At 35.7% G+C, this 24,507-nt stretch overlaps 3 protein-coding genes across 5 annotated transcripts; 1 reads left to right on the top strand and 2 right to left on the bottom strand.

Moving 5' to 3' along the window:
• The first annotated feature begins 1,391 nt into the window (after nt 1-1,391).
• LOC124820024 (heat shock 70 kDa protein 4-like) lies at nt 1,392-3,680 on the top strand. The gene is made up of 2 exons (XM_047291638.2): nt 1,392-1,742; nt 1,820-3,680. Exons 1-2 carry the CDS (start codon nt 1,523-1,525, stop codon nt 3,448-3,450), a joined length of 1,851 nt encoding a protein of 616 aa, XP_047147594.2. The 5' UTR covers nt 1,392-1,522; the 3' UTR covers nt 3,451-3,680.
• Nucleotides 3,681-3,874: 194 nt separating this feature from the next.
• On the bottom strand, nt 3,875-6,298 carry LOC124820022 (heat shock cognate 70 kDa protein-like). The gene is made up of 3 exons (XM_088113606.1): nt 6,143-6,298; nt 5,777-6,009; nt 3,875-5,578 (listed from the first exon to the last, which is right to left on the bottom strand). Exons 2-3 carry the CDS (start codon nt 5,991-5,993, stop codon nt 3,963-3,965), a joined length of 1,833 nt encoding a protein of 610 aa, XP_087969732.1. The 5' UTR covers nt 5,994-6,009; nt 6,143-6,298; the 3' UTR covers nt 3,875-3,962.
• A 13,664-nt stretch (nt 6,299-19,962) lies between these two features.
• LOC124829379 (heat shock cognate 70 kDa protein-like) lies at nt 19,963-24,317 on the bottom strand. 3 transcript variants are annotated; one of them, XM_088113991.1, is made up of 5 exons: nt 23,996-24,317; nt 23,312-23,568; nt 22,414-23,214; nt 21,890-22,125; nt 19,963-21,690 (listed from the first exon to the last, which is right to left on the bottom strand). In XM_088113991.1, exons 4-5 carry the CDS (start codon nt 22,107-22,109, stop codon nt 20,078-20,080), a joined length of 1,833 nt encoding a protein of 610 aa, XP_087970117.1. In that variant the 5' UTR covers nt 22,110-22,125; nt 22,414-23,214; nt 23,312-23,568; nt 23,996-24,317; the 3' UTR covers nt 19,963-20,077. The 3 variants fall into 3 exon arrangements, with proteins under 3 accessions (XP_087970117.1, XP_087970115.1, XP_087970116.1); XM_088113989.1 differs by having other exon boundaries at nt 21,890-22,112; nt 22,414-23,568; XM_088113990.1 differs by having other exon boundaries at nt 22,414-23,706.
• Nucleotides 24,318-24,507: the final 190 nt, after the last annotated feature.

Below are 24,507 nucleotides of genomic sequence, written 5' to 3' on the forward strand. Positions count from 1 at the left end.
AGTATGTATAAGCAAACGTATTTCCTTAAATAATGCATGAGTTACTTGGAAAGCAAACCATTTCTCATTATCTTCTTTGATAAGAGACGGAAAACGCGTAGCTCAATTTGTTATATTGTTCTTGATTTCATGTGGTAATTTCCCCTTTCATTGGACTTACACAACACAAACAAACATAAAAGTATCACACGTGTGCTCTGCATAAAAAATAAGCAAAAATTCCACACTTATCAACTTATATTAGAGATTTTCTGAAATTAAGTAAGGTTGTGATTATTTAAAAGATAAAAGTTTGGTCTGTGTCTCTGTCTGCTGGCTAACATCAAGCAATTTCCTGCAATTGCCACGTTGATCTTCGGTTTCTCTTGTGGATTATTACATTCCCTATCTTGTAAATGAAGTCATCCAAAGCATTAATTGCATTATTTTATAAAATGCAAAATAAAGAAAACATTTTACAAGGATTTAAACAAATCAAGAATTACTAGAAACGTAAGGGATTAAAATAATATCTGTCATTATATTCAAACTCAAATTTCAACATAGTTATAATAGATTGTTAAGTTTTTTCTATGCGAGTTTGATTTTTTACTGTATGAAGCAAACTTTGTTGAAGAAACAAAACCTTAATTGGGAACTATATATTTGGATAATTTATTTTACAATCACTTTCGAAAAGTAATAAGATCAACAAAAAAGTAAAAAATATTAGTCATGACTGAAGTTAATTTATGGAAACCATGTTATATTTGGTTTTTTAAATGAACATTTTAATTTATGGAAACTATGTTACATTAAGTTATTTTATCTCATAAAAAATATTTTACATATGTCTGTGAATAATAATTGTTTTTTTTTTACTATCAATCAAGAGATGTCTTTAGTACTAGTAAACTTATTTTACTATAATGTTTGTTTTGCGTTTTTTTATTTATAAAATTATCATATTATTTTCAGTTCATTTCCTACTTTTAAATGTTTGTTAAAACATTATATTGAATAATATTTTCTAAAGAAACATTTAAAATTATAAAAACTTATATTAGAAAACAAAGTAGCAGTTTCACCTTTAAAAAATGAAAAGAAACATGTAAACATACATATTCTAAATTTATAGTTGTTGTGTTCATCCACTCTCCCTCTCTTATCTGTGGGAACTCTCCTTTAATAAATATAAAGAATGAAAGATCATAACAAAGAGTCAATTGTTCACACACAAAATTATAGTCAATTGTAGTTGGTGGGTGATTCATGCACCATTGAAGATAATTACAAAACTGAATTTCCCATTATTATAATCTTTCATGGAAGAATATTGTTTCTATTGGATTGTATACTATATTGTACTTGACTTGACTGAACCACTCTCTGAGGCATATAAACAAGGTGATTCAGAGGACATTCTTTTGTGGAGTTGTTCTTGAGTTTCGTATTCGTATAATTGATTGTGCTGTGTTGTCTTGTATCTCTTATGATTTCTGACAAAAACGGTTTTTGTGTTGTTTGATTTAGTTGAAAGATTATGGCCAGAAAAAACGAGGGATGTGCAGTGGGGATAGACCTCGGAACAACGTACTCGTGTGTTGCAGTATGGCAGGAGCAGCAGGGGCGAGTGGAGATCATCCACAATGACCAAGGCAACAACATCACTCCTTCTTTTGTTGCTTTCACAGACAAACAAAGATTGATAGGTGATGCTGCTAAAAACCAGGCTGCCACCAATCCAGAGAACACTGTGTTTGGTAAGTTCTCTTTTTTTTTTATCATTGCCTTCCTTTAAATCTCTGATTTATGATCAGAATTTTGATAACTTCTGCAGATGCTAAAAGATTAATTGGTCGGAAGTGCAGTGATCCCATTGTTGAAAAAGATAAAAGGTTGTGGCCATTCAAGGTCATTCCTGGTGACGATGACAAACCCATGGTTGTAGTTAACTACAAGGGTCAGCAAAAGCACCTTTCAGCCGAGGAAATATCATCAATGGTTCTCTCAAAAATGAGGGAGATTGCAGAGACCTTTCTGGAAAAACCTGTGAGGAATGCAGTGGTTACTGTTCCTGCTCATTTCAATGACTCTCAGCGTAAAGCTACAGTAGATGCAGGAACCATTGCTGGCCTCAATGTTATGCGGATAATCAATGAACCCACAGCTGCAGCTATTGCATATGGTCTTGACAAGAGAACCAAAAGTGTTGGAGAGAGAAATGTTTTCGTATTTGACCTCGGAGGTGGTACCTTTGACGTGTCTATCCTCACAATTAAGGATAAGGTGTTCCAAGTTAAGGCTACTGCAGGAAACACTCATCTTGGGGGAGAAGACATTGATAACAGAATGGTGGAGTACTTTGTGGAGCATATCAAAAGGAAATACAAAGTGGACATTAGTGGGAACCCAAGAGCTCTAAGGAGGTTGAGAACTGCATGCGAAAGAGCAAAAAGGACACTCTCGTCTACACTCACTACAAACATTGAGATAGATGCCTTATTTCAAGGTATTGACTTCTGTTCTTCGATCACTCGTGCAAAGTTCGATGAAATCAATATGGAGCTCTTTGAAGAGTGTATGGAGACCGTAGATAGATGTCTCAGCGATGCTAAGATGGACAAGAACAGTGTGCATGATGTTGTACTGGTTGGTGGCTCTTCTAGGATTCCTAAAGTGCAGCAACTATTGCAGGAGTTCTTCAAGGGAAAGGATCTGTGCAAGAGCATCAACCCTGACGAAGCTGTTGCTAACGGTGCAGCTGTTCAAGCTGCTTTGTTGTGTGAAGGCATTGAGAATGTTCCTGACCTGGTGTTGTTGGATGTGACACCGCTGTCACTTGGTACATATACAACGGGAGATATCATGAATGTAATGATTCCTAGGAATACTGGAATTCCTGTAAAGAGGACAGAAGAGTTTGGAACAGTTTATGATGATCAAACCAGTGCCTCGATTAAAGTTTATGAGGGTGAAAGAACAAAAGCGAGTGAGAACAATTTGCTGGGGCTTTTTAGTCTTACCTTTCCTCCAGCTCCTCGTGGCTATCCTATTCTTGTGTGCTTTGGCATTGATGAAAATGGTACTCTATCTGTTTCTGCCGAGGATCAAACCACGGGCAATAAGAACCAGATTACCATAACCAACAACAAAGAGAGACTGTCAGCTGAAGAAATGAGTAGAATGATTAAAGAAGCTAAAATTTATGAGGCCGACGATAGGAAGTTCCTCAGGAAGGCTAACGCAATGAATTCTTTGGATGATTATGTTTACAAGATGACGAATGCTTTGAAGGACAAGTATAACAGATCAAAGCTTTCCTTGACACAAAAGTTGAACATCAGTTCTGCAATTACTAAGGCCACATATTTGCTTGATGATGATAACCAGCAGGTTGAAGTAGATGTATTTGAGAATTATCTGAAGGAACTCGAGAGTCTCTTTGGTCAGACAGACATCAATGGTTAGTTTATTTCCAGATGGGATATTTTGCCTTGTGTGATCAAGACAGAGTGTTTGTGATTAATGTTATCTTGACACAGTTTGATGTTATCTATCAAACCACAGTAAAGAATAGGTTTTAAATATTTTAATAAGGTTCTTTTCATAGTCTTGTTACTGATATTATCGGTTGTTTGTATTTTTCACCCTGGTGTACTGCTTTGTCTTCAGAAAAATAAAGAAAGTAATTATCTGCCTACTGATGTTATTGGTTGTTTGTATTTTTTCACCAGGCCATAAAATCCACACTGCATTTTAGGCCAACCCATGTTAACAGTCTAAAAACAATTACCCATCTGAATGCCCATATTGAAAAAATCTATACCCCACATAATTATAGGCATATCCACCTTCACGTTAACAAGATGTAGAACAAGAATGTGTTCAAGGATTGATAGTTGAAACTGGAAATTCTATATTGTTTAGATAGCATGCTTCATAAAGAATTACATTTTTCACCAACATAAACTTAAAACAAACTAGTTAATCTTCATAATGGGTTTAATGAGGCTCTTCACCCTGTGCAGATGATCCACAAAAACCTCTGTTTCTGTCTTCTCCCTAGCATCAAGCAATTTCTCGGCCTCTGCAATTGCCTTGTTGATATTCGTTTTCTCTTTTGGATTATGTACATCATCTATAGCATTCCTTATCTTGTAAACGAAGTCATCCAAAGCATTAATTGCTTTAACTTTCTTTTCGTACTTCTGGTCTTCAGCCTTGTATTTCTCGCCTTCTTGAATCATTCTCATAATTTGTTGAGTTGATAGTTTTCCGTTTTCGTTGGTTACGGTAATCCAATTCTTACTTCCAATGGTTTCATCCTCAGCAATTACAGTTAGGATACCATCATCATCTATACTGAAACATACGGTTACAGGATGGCCTCGAAGAGCTTTAGGATTGCCATTGAGATTAAAGAAACCAAGCAAATTGTTATCGCTTGCTCTTGTCCTTTCACCCTCGTAAACATCAATACAGACAATAGATTGGAAATCTTTGACTGTTACAAATCCTTTCTTTTTTACAACAGGAATGGTGGTGTTCCTAGGAATCACGACACTCATGAGATCTCCTTTTACAGATGTACCGAGTGACAGCGGCGTAACATCTAATAGCACTAAGTTGGGGACAAATTTCTTGCCTTTAGTCAGCAAAGCAGCCTGAACTGCTGCTCCATAGGCAACAGCCTCGTCAGGGTTGATGCTCGTGCACAGTTCTTTCCCCTTGAAGTAGTCTTGCAATAGCTGCTGTACTTTGGGAATCCTAGAAGAACCACCAACCAGTACAACATCGTCTACATCACTCTTGTCCATCTTAGAATCAACAAGACACCTTTCTACTGTCTCCATACACCTTTGAAGGAGGTCTAAGTTAAGTTCTTCAAATCTTGCACGAGTGATTGATGAGCAGAAGTCAATGCTCCCAGATAAAGCATCTATCTCAATGGTGGTATCAACAGCAAATGAGAGTGTTCTTTTTGCTCTTTCACAAGCAGTTCTCAACCTCCTCAAGGCTTTCGGGTTCCCACTTATGTCCACTTTCTGCTTCCTCTTGAACTCCTCAACAAAGTACTTCACCATTCTATTATCCATGTCCTCTCCTCCAAGGTGTGTGTCACCAGCAGTGGCCTTCACTTCAAAGACATCACCTTTGATTGTTAGCAGAGACACATCAAATGTTCCACCACCAAGATCAAAAATGAAAATATTCCGCTCTCCGACGCAATTAGCTCTCTTGTCGAGGCCATATGCCAGAGCAGCAGCCGTGGGCTCATTGATTATCCGCATAACATTGAGGCCAGCAATGGTACCAGCATCTTTCGTTGCTTGTCGTTGAGAATCATTAAAATAAGCAGGCACGGTAACCACAACATTCTTAACCTCTGATTCCAAGTACGCTTCTGCAATCTCCCGCATCTTTGTAAGGACCATAGATGAGATTTCTTCAGCTGAGATTTGTTTCTCCTGACCCTTGTATGAAACAACCATCATGGGTTTTTCATCAGAATCAGCAATGACCTTAAATGGCCACAACTTTAGATCGTCCTGAATAATGGGATCACTATATCTTCTGCCGATTAACCTTTTCACATCTGCAAAATTTTTGTAAGTCAAAGTAGTCTTGTGGAATGATACTTACTAATTTAAAGTTATAGAACAAATTAGAAAACTGGAGGAAAGTATAAATAAACGACGAATGTTAAGCTATCATTTGGCACCTAAAAACCAACACAAACAGCTAGCGTAAACATTTAAACGAATTCACACGCAATAAAAAAACAATTTTTTACCAAAGAGAGTGTTGGTTGGGTTGATGGCAGCCTGATTCTTAGCAGCATCACCAATCAATCTTTGATTCTCTGTGAAAGCCACACAAGAAGGCGTAGTTCTATTGCCCTGGTCATTGTGAATGATCTCCACTCGACAGTGTTCTTCTAGCCATACAGCAACACACGAATATGTTGTGCCAAGGTCGATTCCCACAACCCATTCCTTTTGTTTTGCCATTTTCTTTCAAATGATACTAAAATGTGTTCAAAGTCAAAACAAGTGAAGTAAGCCATAGCCATAGAAAGTAATGTGGCATACACGAAGAACCCATTTTGGCCTTAATAAACCAAACATTAAACATTTTGGCATAAAGGTGTAGCCTTTACCTTGAACTAATAGTGAGTAAAGCTGTGTGTTTGGAGCCTTTCCTTCAAAAACTTGTCAGCAAAGAGTATAGAATAAACTGAAGCAAGGTGCTTCTCTGAAAGATTGATAATGGGAATTGTAGTAATATAACTTTGTCTAACCCTAATACTTCGCCAGCAAGCTACCAATTGATTTGACTCAAAAGTACTTCCTTTTTTTAATTTAATAATGTTCACCCTTTAAAGTTTTGTTTTTTAGGACACTCCACTGTTACAGATGAGCGACACTCTAATGGGGAACAAATAAAATAAAATTATTAAACAAAATTTGGTTTAACTTTCTAAATTTAAATAAAAAAACACACTATATTATTTTCTTTAAATAGTAAATTAAATCATAACTATTAAAAATTGATAAATAAGTTATGCGTTTGTGTATGGTAACTAGAAACATATATAAAACCTTACATAAGGTGGATTGTTTTTCTCAGGTCACCTCTAAAAAAAACTTGATACTATCAATTACCTTTCCTCCCTCACCCATGCTATTTTATCATAATTATTTACAAGAAGTAAAAAAGTATTTTATATTTAAAATTGACACATACAGTGACTAGAGTCCAGAGGTGAAGAAAGAATATATTATTAATTATTATATTATAAATAAAATCATTCGTACATATAGGTTTATATATTTTTTTAAGTATAGAATGTTATGTGAATTTTTTATTTGAAAAAAAAGGTTGATCATTCTAATAGTTATCGTTTTTTATCAAAGTCGTAAATAGATTCCTCAATTTTGTTTTAATTTAGTTCGTAAACACCACCATGGTGTTTATAATTAGCTCGTCACTTGAATGGCGTTTCCACAATTTTCCATCATGTGTTTTGTCATTAGAGCCAACGCTAACAATCATCAACTTCAGCGTCATCCATTTCGTACAAATCATGCTCGAATCTATAACATCAAATCGCGAATATGTGAATTCACCTCGCAATAGCTGTTTTGTTCCACCATTGAACCCTAATTCTCAGAGCCCAAATCGCATATTTGCAAAAATCGCAGTCATGGAAACCTTGCGACAACGGTTTTGTTCCACCATTGAATCCTAATTCGAAAAACCCAGATCACAGATCTGCAAAAATTGCACAACCATGAAAACCTCGTGACAGCGGTTTTGTTCCATCGTTGAATCCTAATTCGCAAAGCCCAAACTGCAGATCCATGGTTCCTTCATGCCATCAGTCACCGTGACACCACTGTTCAACGTGCCACCACTGTCATCCATTCACGCCATCATCACTCATTGACGACAACAACAACCACAAATCTTCGTCATTCATCCCACCAACAGAATCCATCACGAAATCACGAGTACCATGTTCGACCTTCATTATACATGTCCACCTCATAATTTCTTAAAATGTTTTAATCAATTTAATGATAAGGCAGGATTGCATCAACTTTTCATAACACCGAATTGAAATAAAAAATAATTAAAGAATCAATTTGTGAATTTGATAAAAAATGGAAACCATTGGAATAATTTAACAAAAAAAATGACATTAAAATAACTTCAAAAAAATCTATACATTATTAAAAATCTTCTTTACCTTCAATAAATTAATGAAAAAACAAAATTCCAGAAATAATAAGACACTCACTAATGACAAATAGCTATTATATTAATTAGTTATTATATTTTTTTATCAAATATAATAGATTTAAATTTATTTTATATAAAATAATTATAAATAAATAGAGAAGCTTGAATAAAATATTATGATATACAAAATATAATTTAAAATATGTTTTCTAAAATTATTTAACTTTAAATATATTTAAAATGAGATTTCAATGAACTGGTCTTCATTGTATAAACTAATACCTGTTTTATAATATAAAATCCTTTGAAAATTTAAATATAAGAATGAATTATTTAAAGATGATAAAATAGGTTATAGAAATTAACGAAGAAAATAGTGTCACAAAGTTATGTTTTATTCTCATATAAATGAACTGTCAAGTTTTTTTTTACTCCACTTGGTACTTGCCTTTCAAATTTTTTTAGTCTTTTCATTACAGGTAAAATACTTACTGAAGATTTTCCGAAACTCAGGTTAGTGTTATGGTAAGAGATTTAATCAAAGTTGAATTAATGTAAAAGAGTGAAATCAAATTAAAATAATGTTTATAAAAGTGTTTTTTAGCATGAGTCCTACATGAATAGTCATAATTATACGTCCATTGCTCATAGACTCAATGGTCAGCTTATTTGAACTTTTGGTTTGGAAAACATAATATTTGTTATTTGGTCATTGTATTTGTTATTCAACATTGAACTTACATCTTTTGGGGTGTAATCCTCGATATTCGATAGTTCATCCATTGCAAAGTATTTGATAATCGTTCTATTAGTTATACTAGTTACAAGGTATCCGGTAGACAATATCCTATTGGTATTTTAGATATTGAAAAGTTATTAACAATGTATTTATGTAACTTGCTTTAAAAATTTCAATCAACCCGTATAATCCGGCATGTCAATTCACGAGTCAGCCGAGCCGCCTGGCTTCATTAAAAAAATTGAAATTCACGTGTGAACCTTTATATTAATACAACTTAATAGTCTGATCAAGCTCTGATATAACTTGACTAAGATATGAAATAGTCTAAACAATAACCAGTTTTAGCCTTTCTAGCCCGTAATCAATCGACAATCAACTTGTTTTTATGTAAAAAATAATAAAATTCAATTTGTTTTCATTAGATATTTTAAGGTTTAAACCCTCCCTTGGTCCTCAAGTTTATATGAAAATCTCAGTTGGGTCCTCGAGTTTTTTTCTGTCTCAATTGGGTCATATTTTTTGTAAAAGTGAGCACATTTTGCCATAACCGTTAAATTGTAACAAACGGCGTTAGTTGGTGCTGACGTGTTGCATAGTGACGTGGAATTTTTATTACGTGGAATTTTTATTTAATTTGAGAAATTATGACATGGCAACCTTTATGACGTGGTGATGTTTTGACTAGAACCAGATCTTCTCCTCCCTCCCCCCTCTGCTTCCTCCCCCGTTCGCAACACCGGACTCAACTTTATTCTTTATCATGATAATGACGCCTTGCACTGGCACTCTGTCTGCAGGCAACAAGCTTCTCCGGATCTGTATCAAACTGCAGCCATTACTCAACTGAGGGTTCCACAGGAAGGGAAAATATTTCCTGTAGTATCAGTGACGGGCAGAGCCCGACTGGAATACAAGGTTCAGCCAGCTCCCAGAAAAGTGTATCCCATCACGATTACCCTGTAAACTCTTCTCAGTCAAATGATTCGTCATTTGTTTCCCAGAATATTCAAGATATTGGTTCATTGTATTCTAAAACGACAAATGCTTCAAATAATCGTCTGGAACCTGCAGAAGACACAACTGAAGAGCTACGGGCAGAAGCAAAGATGTGGGAAATGAATGCTCGAAAGCTAATGAGTGATTTAGACGTGTTGAGGAAAGAATTCTCAGATCAATACGAAAACCTGGCAGGTATAAAAACGGAACTTTCAGCGGCCCAGGTAGAGCGTGATAGTTTTAAAAAAGAAGTTGAACAGTTAAAATTGTCGAGTGAGGATCCAAGAGCGAGAAAGCGAGCATCGGAAGATTCACTATGTGAAGGTGAATGTTTTTCAGAAATTGAGAATGCTCTAAAGGAGGAACTGAAGTTCGAAAAAGAATCAAATGCCAACTTGTCTTTGCAACTGAAGAGGAGCCAAGAAGCAAATCTGGAGCTCGTTTCTGTTCTCCAGGAGCTGGAAGAGACCATAGAACAACAGAAAATTGAGATAGAAACCCTTTCATTATTACCCTCAAAATTCAGTGATCTGGACAAAATTTTCCAAGTAAGCACACAAGAAAACAAGCGGTTAATGCAACAGCTAGAACAACTGGAGGAGTCGAAGAAAAATCTGCTAGTCAAGGTACAAGAGCTGGAAGGTGCCTTGGAAGACAAAATGCGAGATACTGCACATTTGAAGATTCAAAATAACAAAACCCTTTCAGATATTGAAATGGAATATGAAGGAAAATTAGCTGCTAAAGATGAAATTTTAAGTTTGAAAGCAAAGCTATCTGAATCTGTCCCAGAAAGTTGTAATGTGGAGACTGTGTCCAAAAATTTAGGTCATGCAGATCTTTTAAGAGAAATTGAATTACTGAAAGAGAAAGTTCAGGAACTTGAGGTGGATTGCAATGAATTGACAGAAGAAAACCTTGACCTCTTGTTCAAGCTAAAAGAAGCAAACAAAAATTCCACGTAATAAAAATTCCACGTCACTATGCAACACGTCAGCACCAACTAACGCCGTTTGTTACAATTTAACGGTTATGACAAAATGTGCTCACTTTTACAAAAATTATGACCCAATTGAGACAGAAAAAAACTTGAGGACCCAACTGAGATTTTCATATAAACTTGAGGACCAAGGGAGGGTTTAAACCATATTTTAATGATAGAAAAGAGAAAGAAAAAACAAACAAGTCAGTCGAGTAACCTCGACAATAGATTGTACCGGATTGTAAAATTCAACAGGGAGACTAGTCTAGTATGACTCGTTTTTAGTAGGTCTATGTTAGACTAGGCTTAAACGGATTAGATTTACCCATTTAGACTCCTTAAAAAAAGACTAGGATTTGAAGTTTTCGTGGTCCACCAACAACAATGCGTAATATATTTTTCTTTGGCTTATACTCTTTGGTGGAACACAGATTGGACCGAACTTAATTTATCAGACAAAAAAAAACTATATAAAGATTCTTTGGTCAACATCTCTCTACAACAGTTTCTTCATGGACACAACTAAAGATTCCAATGCATCAAGCACACTGTCAATGGAAATAATGCACATGCACCTTTGAGAAGAATTAGTCAAAGTAATAGTCAGTGCAGATGGAAAACAGTCCAAAGATCATTCAGCAAAAATCCATGGCAGCAAAAGATAACAACAATTTATAATAATGTCCACTAAAAATATATTTTAACTTGAACATATTGTTCAGATAATAACAATAAGAAGAAAGTTCGTGTTTATCTAAAAAGAAGGTTTAATCATTCACTTGGTCCCTATTTTCGCATGGAATCTCAATTTCGTCCCTTTCTTTCTGAAAATATCAATTGAGTCCCAATTTTATGAAAATTGCAACAAATCGATCCTTTCCGTTAAATACTGTCAAACGGCGTTACGGTGTGTTTGACGTGGCACGTTGCGTTGGACGTGTTATCTGACGTGGCATCTGACGTGGCCTCCACTCCCTCAAATCCCTCTCCACCCTCCACTCCCTCCTCCTCCTCAACTGCCCCGTCACCTCCACCCCCTCCCCCACTCGCTTCCCTCTCCAACTCTCCTCCACGCTCCGCTCCCTCACCTCCGTCAACAGCCTCCGCAACATCTCCGTCGTCTCCCTCTCACACCTCAGGAACCTCACCCACCTCACTCTCTCCAACCTCACCATCAAAGCATCCGCTCCCCACATCTCCAACCTCCAGACCCTCACCATTTCCCACGCCAACCTCGCCGGCTCTCTCCCTAAACACTGTACATTTTCGCCTCAACAAAAAACGGAATACTAAAGTGGGGTATATAGCGTCAGGAAAAGTTTGGGAGCATAACAGCCATCTCGCCTCCCAAAAGAACCATCCTGTGAAAAAATATGGATTTGATGTGTCATTGTTCGAATTTTCTTCTTTCGCCGGAGAACCCCAACGCGGCGTGTTCTCTTTCTCTGAACTACGCTCTCGTTATTCTCAATCAGAGTCTTCCGAGATTTGCTCCTCTGCTCTGGGACCACGGTATTCTCCCTGCACCCTTTCATCTGTTTTTTTTTTCTTTCTTTATTGTGTTGGTTGTTGATTGTTGATTCATGCATTGATGGGTGCAGCTCATGTGCGAGTGTGCGCCGATGGAGGTGCCAATAGGGTGTATGATGAAATGCCTCTTTTCTTCCCGCATCAACAACCTTCCCATGTTCGCTCCAGGTTCCTATTTTTCATTTAAATTTTGATTATTTTTTCCCCTAAGGTTTTGTTTGTTTCTCTCTTTAGCTTAGTTCCGTTTGTGTGACTTTGTGCTTGTGGTTGTGGTGTTTCTCGCAATTGGGGTGCTGAATGAAAAGTTCTAACTTTCCTATTATCACTTTTGAGTTCTCTCAATCAGTGGTCCAGGACAAGTTCACAAAAGGCTGAATGATGATTTTTTTTTTTATTCTTTTACATGATGGGAATTTCTTAACGCTCGTGATTTCTGAGTTCGATGTCTTTCTTGAAAGTTTCAAGCTGCTGTGATTTTCTTTACTTCTATTTTACGTATTTGTGGTGGGGCTGGGTTTTTTAAAGTTCTTAGTGGCTTTGAGTGAGACTGAGGGGATCAGAAAATGTACAGTGTTTAGGGAGAGAGCCGGCGAGGTTGGCGTGGGAAATGGTGAGGGTCTGGAGGTTGGAGATGTGGGGAGCGGATGCTTTGATGGTGAGGTTGGAGAGAGTGAGGTGGGTGAGGTTCCTGAGGTGTGAGAGGGAGACGACGGAGATGTTGCGGAGGCTGTTGACGGAGGTGAGGGAGCGGAGCGTGGAGGAGAGTTGGAGAGGGAAGCGAGTGGGGGAGGGGGTGGAGGTGACGGGGCAGTTGAGGAGGAGGAGGGAGTGGAGGGTGGAGAGGGATTTGAGGGAGTGGAGGCCACGTCAGATGCCACGTCAGATAACACGTCCAACGCAACGTGCCACGTCAAACACACCGTAACGCCGTTTGACAGTATTTAACGGAAAGGATCGATTTGTTGCAATTTTCATAAAATTGGGACCTAATTGATATTTTCAGAAAGAAAGGGACGAAATTGAGATTCCATGCGAAAATAGGGACCAAGTGAATGATTAAACCTAAAAAGAAATAACAGATCCGCATCAGATAAAATCTAAACTAAATATAGCTGATAATGACACTGTCGAAAAAGTCCGTAAGCTCATTCAGATAATCCTCAATCAATTATTCCATGCTGCTGCTGGTCTTCATCAAGCAACTTTGCAGCTTTCTTAACTGCAGAGTTGAGTTTTTCCCTATATTGTGGACAAAGTTTTTAACTGATATTGCTGTTCTTCAATGCATTCTTCATCTTGTAAATAAAGTCATCCAAAGCATTCATTGCATTGGCCTTCTTCATGAAGTTTTGGTTCTCTCACCTTCACAAACCCCAATGTACGCAGAGATTTGGTTATCTACTGATGTATGATATATCTGGGTCTTCTTAACTGGAATAACAGTATTCCTAGGAATAACAACACTCATGAGATCTCCCTTCATGGATATACCAAGAGACAATCCAACAAAACCAAATTCGAAACATTCTCAATACCTTCACTCTAGAGAGAAATCATGAAAAACACTAATATTTTAGTCATATGTAATCAATATACATTAGGCTTTTCAATTTTTATTGTTCAAAAGGATTTTTACTTTAAATCTTTTCTTTCATATTTTATTATTATTAATGAATAAAATAATTATAATAATTTTAATTAAAGTGTAGGACAAAATAGAACTAGTGACTTTTGAAGTATAAAGACTTTGATAGTTTTAAAATTCTTCTCTGTTGAAAAATGAGTATTTTTTTTTCTTTTGAAGTTAGATAACTTTTGAAGTAACGTATAGTATGTATTCGTCACATTAAAATAGAAGCAAACAAATTTACAAAAGCACTACACTTGAAGCGGCTAAACTGCGAGAATTGAAGATTCCAAAGATAAATCAAATGTAAATGATTTGCATTTGCAACAATAACCATTTTCAAAACGAATACAATTACTACTACACTATCAAATATTCAAACGATACCTGCCAAAACATAAAGCTTAAAACAACTACACAATCTTCTCCATGACCATAATAATTCGTTCACTGATTACTTTAAGATCTTTCAGAAAGTCTTCAATAGCAACTATATCTTCCATCTCGTTCTGACTATCAAGCATATCAGTGGCTCTAAAGGAGTGGTATTGTTGCCTTGATCATTAAGAATGATCTGCACCCTATTATGTTGTTGCTGCCATACTACAACACAGGAGTATGTTGTGCCAAGGTCGATTCCTATTATCAATCCCTTTTTGGCTTTGGCCATTCTTCTTTGTATGAATGAAGACTGTGAGATAGAAGAAGCAGAGAAGTATGGATGAAGATGAAGGGTTGATTTTTATAGTTAGAAACAATAAGAAAATGACCCCAAACGCCTGAGTTGTTCCGATCAACAGGGTCTCATCGTGCATCGTGGATCGTGCATCATTGGAAACGAACAGACTCACGCACATTGACAGTGTGACAGTAATGATGATGGGAAATGATAGTTTGACAAACAAATTTCTACTTTCAACATTATTGTTTTTTCTTTAAATATAAAAATTTATTTTTTTGTAATATTTTATTGTTGTAAGTGTGTGAGATGAACGAAAATACGTGTTGTTTTATGGTTTAAACATTTTAGAGTTCCTTGTTTTCAAAGAGAATCTTAATTTCGTTCTTTTTTTATTCTGAATTGGTTCTAATTTTGAGAAAATTATAATCCTATTGTTAAATTGGGTCCAACGATGTTTGTGTAATTGATGTGACTGTCTTGGAGTTCCTTTCTTAATTGACGTGGCATGTTGAAGTAGAGACACCTTAATTGACGTGAATTATTGTATTTTCTAAATATAAAAAAAAAGAAAAATAGGAATTAAATATTGGGATTGAGATTGAATCTTGTCCAATTAAGGATTGGGAGAGGTTTCTTTCATATTTAAGCTTCTCATCATTTCCTTCCATGATGAAAGACAACCTCAATATCTTCATCCATGATGCAAAACACTATATATATTGTTACTACCGAGGGCGGGCAACCGACCGGGAAGGTTTGGACAAGGCCGAGCGGGTGGAAGCAAGGCTAACATGTCCGATCGGGTGTTCCAGCCTGATATGTCCGATCGGAACTCTTTAGCACAACGTGTCCGATCGGGCAGATGTATAAAACTGTGGACTGGAGACAGCAGTTGAATGCTCATGAATGTGTAGTTAATGAGGTAACGGTCATTGTCGAGTATTTAAAGTGTGCATAGAAAGCCATTAAGAGGTAAATTAATGGGTAATATTCTCTGAAATCATATAAATAGCAGTCAAAGGAGAAGGTAAACTCTCTGCTCTTTGATAATTATATAGCCTTGCAAGAGCCCATTCTGACTTGAGCGTCGGAGTGTTTGCTGCAGGTCAACCCATTTGCGTTGATAACAAGTGCGAGGAGAGCGAAGGGAGAAGGACCGATCGGACGAGGAGGAGTGTTTCCGGGCGGAGGTAGCAGGAGTTTTTCCCGGTCCCATTCAGCAGAAACATATATGTATTTATACACCTATAATGCAATCACATGACGACAAAACATGTATTAACACCATAAACAAAACGCACTCAGACACACACAGAAAAACAACTTTAAACATGGAGGACCACAACATCGCAATAAAAAATGGAACACAATGCGACGGGGACCACAACCCAACATCACAATAAAAATAACACAACATATGACCCCTCTAATCAATAATCAATACAAAAACAACTTTTAATGACCTGGTCACTCAAGAAGGTTCCACAACTCCGACCACGACGATAACTGCACGCTCTCTTTCAACGTCACCTTCGATTAAACCCTAAATCCCTAAATTCATACCCCAATTTCTGAAATTGATTGAACTTTGCATGAACCCTACAAGAACCCCACAATGTCAGAAGAAACCTCTCCTAATCCCTAATTCGACAAAATTCAATCTCAATCCCAATCCAAATATTTAATTCCTACTTTTCTTTTCTTTGTATTTAAAAAAATACAATAATCCACGTCAATTAAGGTGCCTCTACTCTAGCGTGCCACGTCAATTAAGAAAGGGACTTCAGCGCGCCACGTCAACCACACACTAACGCCGTTGGGTCCAATTTAACGATAGGGGCCAAATTGTTACAATTTTTCCAAAATTAGGATCCAATTGAAAATAAAAAAAACAGGACGAAATTAAGATTCTCCTCGAAAATAGGACCTCCTGAATGATTAAACCTTCGTTTATTATATAATCATACTAGTGTGATATTTTTTGAAAAACTAATACCATTATTTTGTGTGGATTTTCTGAACACGAGTGAGTAGTGAAAGACGGATTTGGAATTTTTCTTCTTGTTTGAATTAAGTGATATGAGTGGAGAGGTGAGCGTGGATTTGTGAGATGAGGTGCATATGCCATCTTCGATGAAGAGAAGAGATTTCGAGATGAAATGGATGATTTTATAATATTATTCCTGAAATGTGCAAAGAAAAAAAAATCGGTTCTCCGATGTATGGATCCGATTCTGTGAAAACATGAAATAGAAGGAATTGACTATCTTAAACTTTCGTTTTCGTTCTCATTCGTTCTCCGAATTCTTTGTCGGAGGTACTTAGTGTAACCACATCACTCCACCGGTATTTGAAATTGTAACCGAACAGAATATATAGGAAAAATAATACTGACCGAGTTCAAATAAAATAAAAAAAGAATGGATTACAACCAAACTGGAAAAAGATCATACACGACAACTGGAAAAAAAAGAAATGGGCAACAGAAAAAGGAAAAAATAAAGCTCAAACGAAATTACAAATAAATTTCAAATTTAAGTACGAAAACAACCATCAAATTTTAATAATTTTTTTTAATAACATTTTGAGAACAGATTTTTGACAACACTATTTTATTGATTTATATATTTAAAATGAATTAATAATAATATATTATTACATAACCATTATAAAAAGATTATCAAAAAGTTGTTAAAAAGACTTTTACTTCTAACAATGTTACGTATCATTATTTTATAAGTTCGTTTGAGTTTATTTTTAAAAAAATATTTAAAACTAACCGATCACGGTCACATTTGTCAAAATGTTTTCAAACAAAGAGGATAAAAAAACTTTTCCCAAATGTTTAATGACTTTGACTAATCCTCATCCTTAGTCACCAAGCCGCCAGTTGACTTGACTCTAAAGTATTTTTCCTTCTTTATTTTTTTTAAAGATGAGAAAATAAAATAAAATTATTAAAGAAAATTTGGTTTAATTTTCTAAATTTTAAAAAAACACTATATTATTTTCTTTGAATAGTAAATTAAATCATAACTATTAAAACCTTATATAAGGTCATTTGTTTTTCTCAGGTCAACTACCTTTCCTCCCTCACCTATGACATTATCATAATTATTTACAAGAATTAAAAAATTATTTTATATTTAAAATTGACAGATACAGTAACTAGGGTCCAGAGGTGAAGAAAAAAAAATATATTATTAATTATTATCTTATAAATAAAATCATTCTTACATATAAGTTTATATATTTTTAAAGTATAATTTGGCTGATAGATTTACTAAAGCATTGATTAAATATTCCATTTTCAGAATGACAATTGAAATATGAATGGAGTTCACGATTAATCACTAAAGGAATATTAATTTAACGCCGACATTGAGTCTTAAGTTCAATAAGATTAAATCTCTTATTTGATGATTGAAAGCACAAATCATTATTTCTAGAGTGCTTTAGATCTGTGATGCTTAGGAAGTTGATTAATTCTTAATTGATTTCTTGAATTTATGTTTTGTCACAGAAACATGTTTACCTAAGAAATCAACCTATGTAAGTGCGAAGTTTGGCCGCTTCAAGAAGTCAATGGGGCATAACTTTGTTGCACTTATGAATAGATATGGACGCATGGCCTTATTGTGTCAAGTATAACAAGAATATGTAATTTATCTTATATGTACAGTATCTTCAAGACTTCATTATGTATTATGTTGGTTCAATCGTTTCGACTCCAATAAAATACGAATTCCTGAAATGTGTATTCTACTAAGTGAAAGTTCAAGTCTATGTACAATTTCATTTATGTGTAAGATTGCAATTATTAAATTGATGATTGTGTTACAATACTCTTAAATGGTGGAGGATTGTTGGAATTTAAGAGTATTAGAGATAATTTCAGATTCATGAAGAGTTACAATTATTCATGAAGAGTTACAACCAATGAAAAGTTACAATTATTCATGAAGGGTTACAACCATTCATGAAAAGTTATAATCATTTATGAAGAAATGTAACTAATCAAAATCTGATATCTCTTGGATTTGAAAGATGCCGCCTAATCAACATTTATATAAAGGGATTCTGTGCTCTATTGATGTACACAGATAAAATGAGACTTTTCTTTACATTCTGTCATTCACTTAATACACAACAATTGGTGAGAATTTTATTCTTGTTTAACATTAATACTAAGAGTGAGTATCTTCGTTATATTTCTTCTTTTTATCTCAAAAGCGGATTTCGTGATTCCCTTCACTCTTATAAAGGACGAAATATTGCTTTTAGGAAAGTGTGTATTCACGTCTAAAAGATTATATCAAGTCTACATTGTTTTCTTGGAAAATTGTTCCAAGAGTCTGTCTGCTGGCTAACATCAAGCAATTTCCTGCAATTGCCATGTTGATCTTCGGTTTCTCTTGTGGATTATAACATTCCTTAACTTGTAATCGAAGTCATCCAAAGCATTAATTGCATTATTCTATAAAATAAAAAATAAAGAAAACATTTTACAGGAGCCAAATAAACAACTTAATTACTTTAAGGATTTAAACAAAACAGAAATGACTAGAAACGTAAGGGATGAAAATAATATTTGTCATTATGTTCAAACTCAAATTTCAACATAGTTAATAGATTGTTAAGTTTTTTCTATGCGAGTTTGATTTTTTACTATATGAAGCAAACTTTGTTGAAGAGACAAAACCTTAATTGGGAACTATATATTTGGATAATTTATTTTACAACTACTTTCGAAAAGTAATAAGATCAACAAAAAATAAAATAATATCAGTCATGACTGAAGTTAATTTATGGAAACTGTTACATAAATTCTTTGGATGATTATGTTTACAAGATGACGAATGCTTTGAAGGACAAGTATAACAGATCAAAGCTTTCCTTGACACAAAAGTTGAACATCAGTTCTGCAATTACTAAGGCCACATATTTGCTTGATGATAACCAGCAGGTTGAAGTAGATGTATTTGAGGATTATCTGAAGGAACTCGAGAGTCTCTTTGGTCAGACATTGAACATCAATGGTTAGTTTAATGTTATCTTGACACAGCTTGATATATTGTTATTGTGTCTCACTTGAGAGCATTCTGCTTTTGAATTGGCTCACCCTGATGTACTGCTTTGTCTTAAGAAAAATAAAAGTCTATTCTCAACTCTTTCGATTTGTTAACCCGTGAGATTCACCAGTACAATAATTTTACAAATTATTTATAATTTAAAAATATCTCGTTTCAAAATTCACTGTTAAGTTATATAAACAATTCGTTGTACAGTGTCCAAATATCATTTTCTAGCAATATATATATATATATATATATATATATATATATATATATAAGAACTGTGTTTGATGAAGATCGTTTTGCAAACTCGAGCCAATCTATCAAACCACAGTAAAGAAGAGGTTTTAAATCTTTTAATAAGGTTTTCATAGTCTTGTTACTGATCTTATTGGTTGTTTTTGTTTGTATAAAGAAAAGTAAAGAAACAAATTATCTGCCTACTGATGTTATTGGTTGTTTGTATTTTTCCACCAGGCCATAAAATCCACACTGCATTTTAGGCCGACCTATGTTAACAGTCTAAAAACAATTACCCATATTGAAGAAATGTATACCCCACATAATTATAGGCATATCCACCTTCACATTAACAAGATGTAGAAGAAAAACGTGTTCAAGGATTGATAGTTGAAACTGGAAATAATATATTGTTTAGATAGCATCCTTCATAAAGTTTTACATTTTTCACCAACATAAACTTGAAACAAACTAGTTAATCTTTCATAATGGGTTCAATGAGGCTCTTCACCCTGTGCAGATGATCCACAAAAACCTCTGTTTCTGTCTGCTCCCTAGCATCAAGCAATTTCTCGGTCTCTGCAATTGCCTTGTTGATCTTCGTTTTCTCTTGTGGATTATCTACATCATCTATAGCATTCCTTATCTTGTAAACGAAGTCATCCAAAGCATTAATTGCTTTAACTTTCTTTTCGTACTTCTGGTCTTCAGCCTTGTATTTCTCGCCTTCTTGAATCATTCTCATAATTTGTTGAGTTGATAGTTTTCCGTTTTCGTTGGTTACGGTAATCCAATTCCTACTTCCAATGGTTTCATCCTCAGCAATTACAGTTAGGATACCATCAGCATCTATACTGAAACATACGGTTACAGGATGGCCTCGAAGAGCATTAGGATTGCCATTAAGATTAAAGAAACCAAGCAAATTGTTATCGCTTGCTCTTGTCCTTTCACCCTCGTGAACCTCAATACAGATAGCAGATTGGAAATCTTTGACTGTTTTATATTCTTCCTTTTTTACAACAGGAATGGTGGTGTTCCTAGGAATCAGGACACTCATGAGATCTCCTTCTAGACATATACCGAGTGACAGCGGCGTAACATCTAATAGCACTAAGTTGGGGACAAATTTGTTGCCTTCAGTCAGCAAAGCAGCCTGAACTGCTGCTCCATAGGCAACAGCCTCGTCAGGGTTGATGCTCGTGCACAGTTCTTTCCCCTTGAAGTAGTCTTGCAATAGCTGCTGTACTTTGGGAATCCTAGAAGAACCACCAACCAGTACAACATCGTCTACATCACTCTTGTCCATCTTAGAATCAACAAGACACCTGTCTACTGTCTCCATACACCTTTGAAAGAGGTCTAAGTTAAGTTCCTCAAATCTTGCACGAGTGATTGATGAGCAGAAGTCAATGCTCCCAGATAAAGCATCTATCTCAATGGTGGTAGTAACAGCATATGAGAGTGTCCTTTTTGCTCTCTCACAAGCAGTTCTCAACCTCCTCAAGGCTCTCGGGTTCCCACTTAGGTCCACTTTCTGCTTCCTCTTGATCTCCTCAACAAAGTACTTCACCATTCTGTTATCCATGTCCTCTCCTCCAAGGTGTGTGTCACCAGCAGTGGCCTTCACTTCAAAGACATCACCTTTGATTGTTAGCAGAGACACATCAAATGTTCCACCACCAAGATCAAAAATGAAAATATTCCGCTCTCCGACGCAATTAGCTCTCTTGTCGAGGCCATATGCCAGAGCAGCAGCCGTGGGCTCATTGATTATCCGCATAACATTGAGGCCAGCAATGGTACCAGCATCTTTCGTTGCTTGTCGCTGAGAATCATTAAAATAAGCAGGCACGGTAACCACAACATTCTTAACCTCTGATTCCAAGTACGCTTCTGCAATCTCCCGCATCTTTGTAAGGACCATAGATGAGATTTCTTCAGCTGAGATTTGTTTCTCCTCACCCTTGTATGAAACAACCATCATGGGTTTTTCATCAGAATCAGCAATGACCTTAAATGGCCACAACTTTAGATCGTCCTGAATAATGGGATCACTATATCTTCTCCCGATTAACCTTTTCACATCTGCAAAATTGTTGTAAGTCAAAGTAGTCTTGTGGAATGATACTTACTAATTTAAAGTTATAGAACAAATTAGAAAACTGGAGGAAAGTATAAATAAACGACGAATGTTAAGCTATCATTTGGCACCTAAAAACCACCACAAACAGCTAGCGTAAACATTTAAACGAATTCACACGCAATAAAAAAAACATTTTTTTACCAAAGAGAGTGTTGGTTGGGTTCATGGCAGCCTGATTCTTAGCAGCATCACCAATCAATCTTTGATTCTCTGTGAAAGCCACACAAGAAGGCGTAGTTCTATTGCCCTGGTCATTGTGAATGATCTCCACTCGACAGTGTTCTTCTAGCCATACAGCAACACACGAATATGTTGTGCCAAGGTCGATTCCCACAACCCATTCCTTGTTTTGTTTTGCCATTTTCTTTCAAATGATACTAAAATGTGTTAAAAGTGAAAACAAGTTAAGTAAGCCATAGAAAGTAATGTGACATAAAAGGAAGAACCCATTTTGGCCTTAATAAACCAAACATTAAACATAATAATCGACACAGTAAATGACCAAGTATCCTGTCACTAGTAATTAATGACACTGAGAAGAAAAGGAAACTTCAACTTTCTGAAGTGAAAACCTAGACATACATGTGTATCACCTCTAACAATTTACAGAACATTTACTTTATACAGAAGAAAGATATATGAAGGTGTTAATTCAGAGGCTTTACCTTGAACTAATGATGGCCTTTCCTTCACAAGATGCTTCTCTGAAAGATTGATTATGGGAAATAAGGTAATATGACTTTGACTAATCCTCATCCTTAACCACCAAGCGGCCAGTTGACTTGAGCATAAAGTATTTTCCTTTTTTTAATAAATTTCTCCCTTTAAAGTTTAGTTTTTAAGGACACTCTCCTGTTAAAGATGAGAAAATAAAATAAAATTATTAAAGAAAATTTGGGTTATTTTTTTCAATTTAAAAAATTTGAAAAAAAAAACACTAGACATTTTCTTTAAATAGTAAATTAAATTATAACTATTAAAAATTGATAAATAAGTTCTGCGATTGTGTATGGTGAACATAAGACATCCAGTAATGACAAATAGCCATTATATTAATTAGTTGTTAAATTTTGGTTTAATAATTTCGCAGGTTCTTATTTCTACGTATTCGTGTAAGTGTTCAATTGAATTTTTTTTTGTAAAAGCGCGTTAAGTTTATTGCCCGTGATATGCTCAGTATCATTTAATAACTAGGTGGTCCAACAAGAGGTAATGATGTGGATTTATTTGATTTTAAGTTTAAAATAAAATAAGCTGAGATCCGCTCCCCTTAACCCCGTAATCGTTCTCCGTCAAGAATTTCCTTCAATAAGCTCCAACTCCTTGTCAATGGCCTGAAATATGCGATAAAGCTCCAACTGCTTGTCATCCATGTAACGCCTGAAATCATGGTAATCAATCCTACCATCCCTATCAGCATCGCAAACCTTGAAAAACTCCTTCGCATACTTATACTCAGGGGGAATCTGCAGTGCAGACAAACCAGACTCAATGTGAGCATAGTCCAAGTACCCATCATTGGCAGCATCGAAGAAATCGAAGAGACTCTGAATTCCAAGATACCTCTCGTCTTTGGTCTACGCAAGGCAAGAAGCACGTGATCCATCGAAACCGGGCCCGTTTTCTTGCCACGGCCATATCGGCTTTTGCTTTCGAAAACCCCACCTTCTCCATGTTTATGGCTTGGCCTGCCCGGACATGCTCTTTCGCTAAGAATCTCAAAAACTCGAAAAATTAGAGATACCCAATGGGGCATTTGAATTTTGAACGCTAAGAATCTTTGGCCTCAGATCTGCGTAGCGGTTACGTTCTTTCAAATCCTGTTACATTTCAAATAAATAAATATCAAAAAGAAAAACGAAAATGAAACAGTTGAAAAAATGTTGAACAGATATGAAGGAAGAGAAGGGAGAATAGAGGATGAAGATGGTGTATCGTTGATTCCGATCTTGACCTTGCTTGATCCACGCAATTCATTGGAAAAGAAAAGGACAACGAAACCGAGAAGAAAAAGGTGAGAAACGGAAAAGAGGTGAAAACGCAATTCATCAACATTACTAGAACCCCATTCTTCGATACATCCTTCACACGGTATCATCCAAAATCAATGAATTTTAAGGGAAAATTATTGATTTTTACAGTAATGAGATTCAAGGTATATTTGTTTGAACCCAGAAACATAATTTTTGAAATTAGGCAAAACCCAAGAATCAAAACCGAAACTTTTGAGCACTCATATGCACATACCTCCATCATGGTCTGAACCCAGATACGACGATTGATTGCATTAACAGCAGGTAAATATGTTTGCATATTTAACACCCCTTTAACTCGTGGCGGCGGCACACCGTTCATCTCGATTTGTGCGAACTGTTCGAGTAGGCGGTCGAAGCCTGAGCCGAGGAGGAATTCCAACATGGTGGGCGGGAGCGGATGGAAGCAAGTGCCATCGCCGCCGTGAAAGAGCTCAAAGGTGCTGGAGCCTTCGTGTTCGGCAACGGAGTCATTGACGGGGTTAAAGGGAAGTTGTTTTATTTTAAACTTAAAATCAAATAAATCCACGTCATTGCCTCTTACCAGGTGATTATTAAATGATATCTCAGGCCATTAGGCAAGAAAGTTACTATCGTATATAATAATTATAGTAATTAATTGCAAAAATATTATTGACTCAATTTAAAAAAAAATGATCGCACTCTTAAAATACGAAGAAATTGACACGAGTCTACGTAAACAGAGACTTCCGTGATTAGACCTTA

The sequence above is a fragment of the Vigna umbellata genome, chromosome 4 (genome assembly GCF_029865625.1).
Source record: "Vigna umbellata cultivar VRB3 chromosome 4, Vumbellata_1.0, whole genome shotgun sequence".
Lineage (NCBI taxonomy): Eukaryota > Viridiplantae > Streptophyta > Magnoliopsida > Fabales > Fabaceae > Vigna > Vigna umbellata.

Bases quoted from the DNA above. Each gene is read 5' to 3' on its own strand.
- LOC124820024 (XM_047291638.2), top strand. From the start codon at position 1,523: ATGGCCAGAAAAAACGAGGGATGTGCAGTGGGGATAGACCTCGGAACA. The intron at 1,743-1,819 runs GTAAGTTCTCTT...TAACTTCTGCAG, and splicing joins TCCAGAGAACACTGTGTTTG to ATGCTAAAAGATTAATTGGT.
- LOC124829379 (XM_088113991.1), bottom strand. From the start codon at position 22,109: ATGGCAAAACAAAACAAGGAATGGGTTGTGGGAATCGACCTTGGCACA. The intron at 21,691-21,889 runs GTAAAAAAATGT...ACAATTTTGCAG, and splicing joins CCCAACCAACACTCTCTTTG to ATGTGAAAAGGTTAATCGGG.
- LOC124820022 (XM_088113606.1), bottom strand. From the start codon at position 5,993: ATGGCAAAACAAAAGGAATGGGTTGTGGGAATCGACCTTGGCACAACA. The intron at 5,579-5,776 runs GTAAAAAATTGT...AAAATTTTGCAG, and splicing joins CCCAACCAACACTCTCTTTG to ATGTGAAAAGGTTAATCGGC.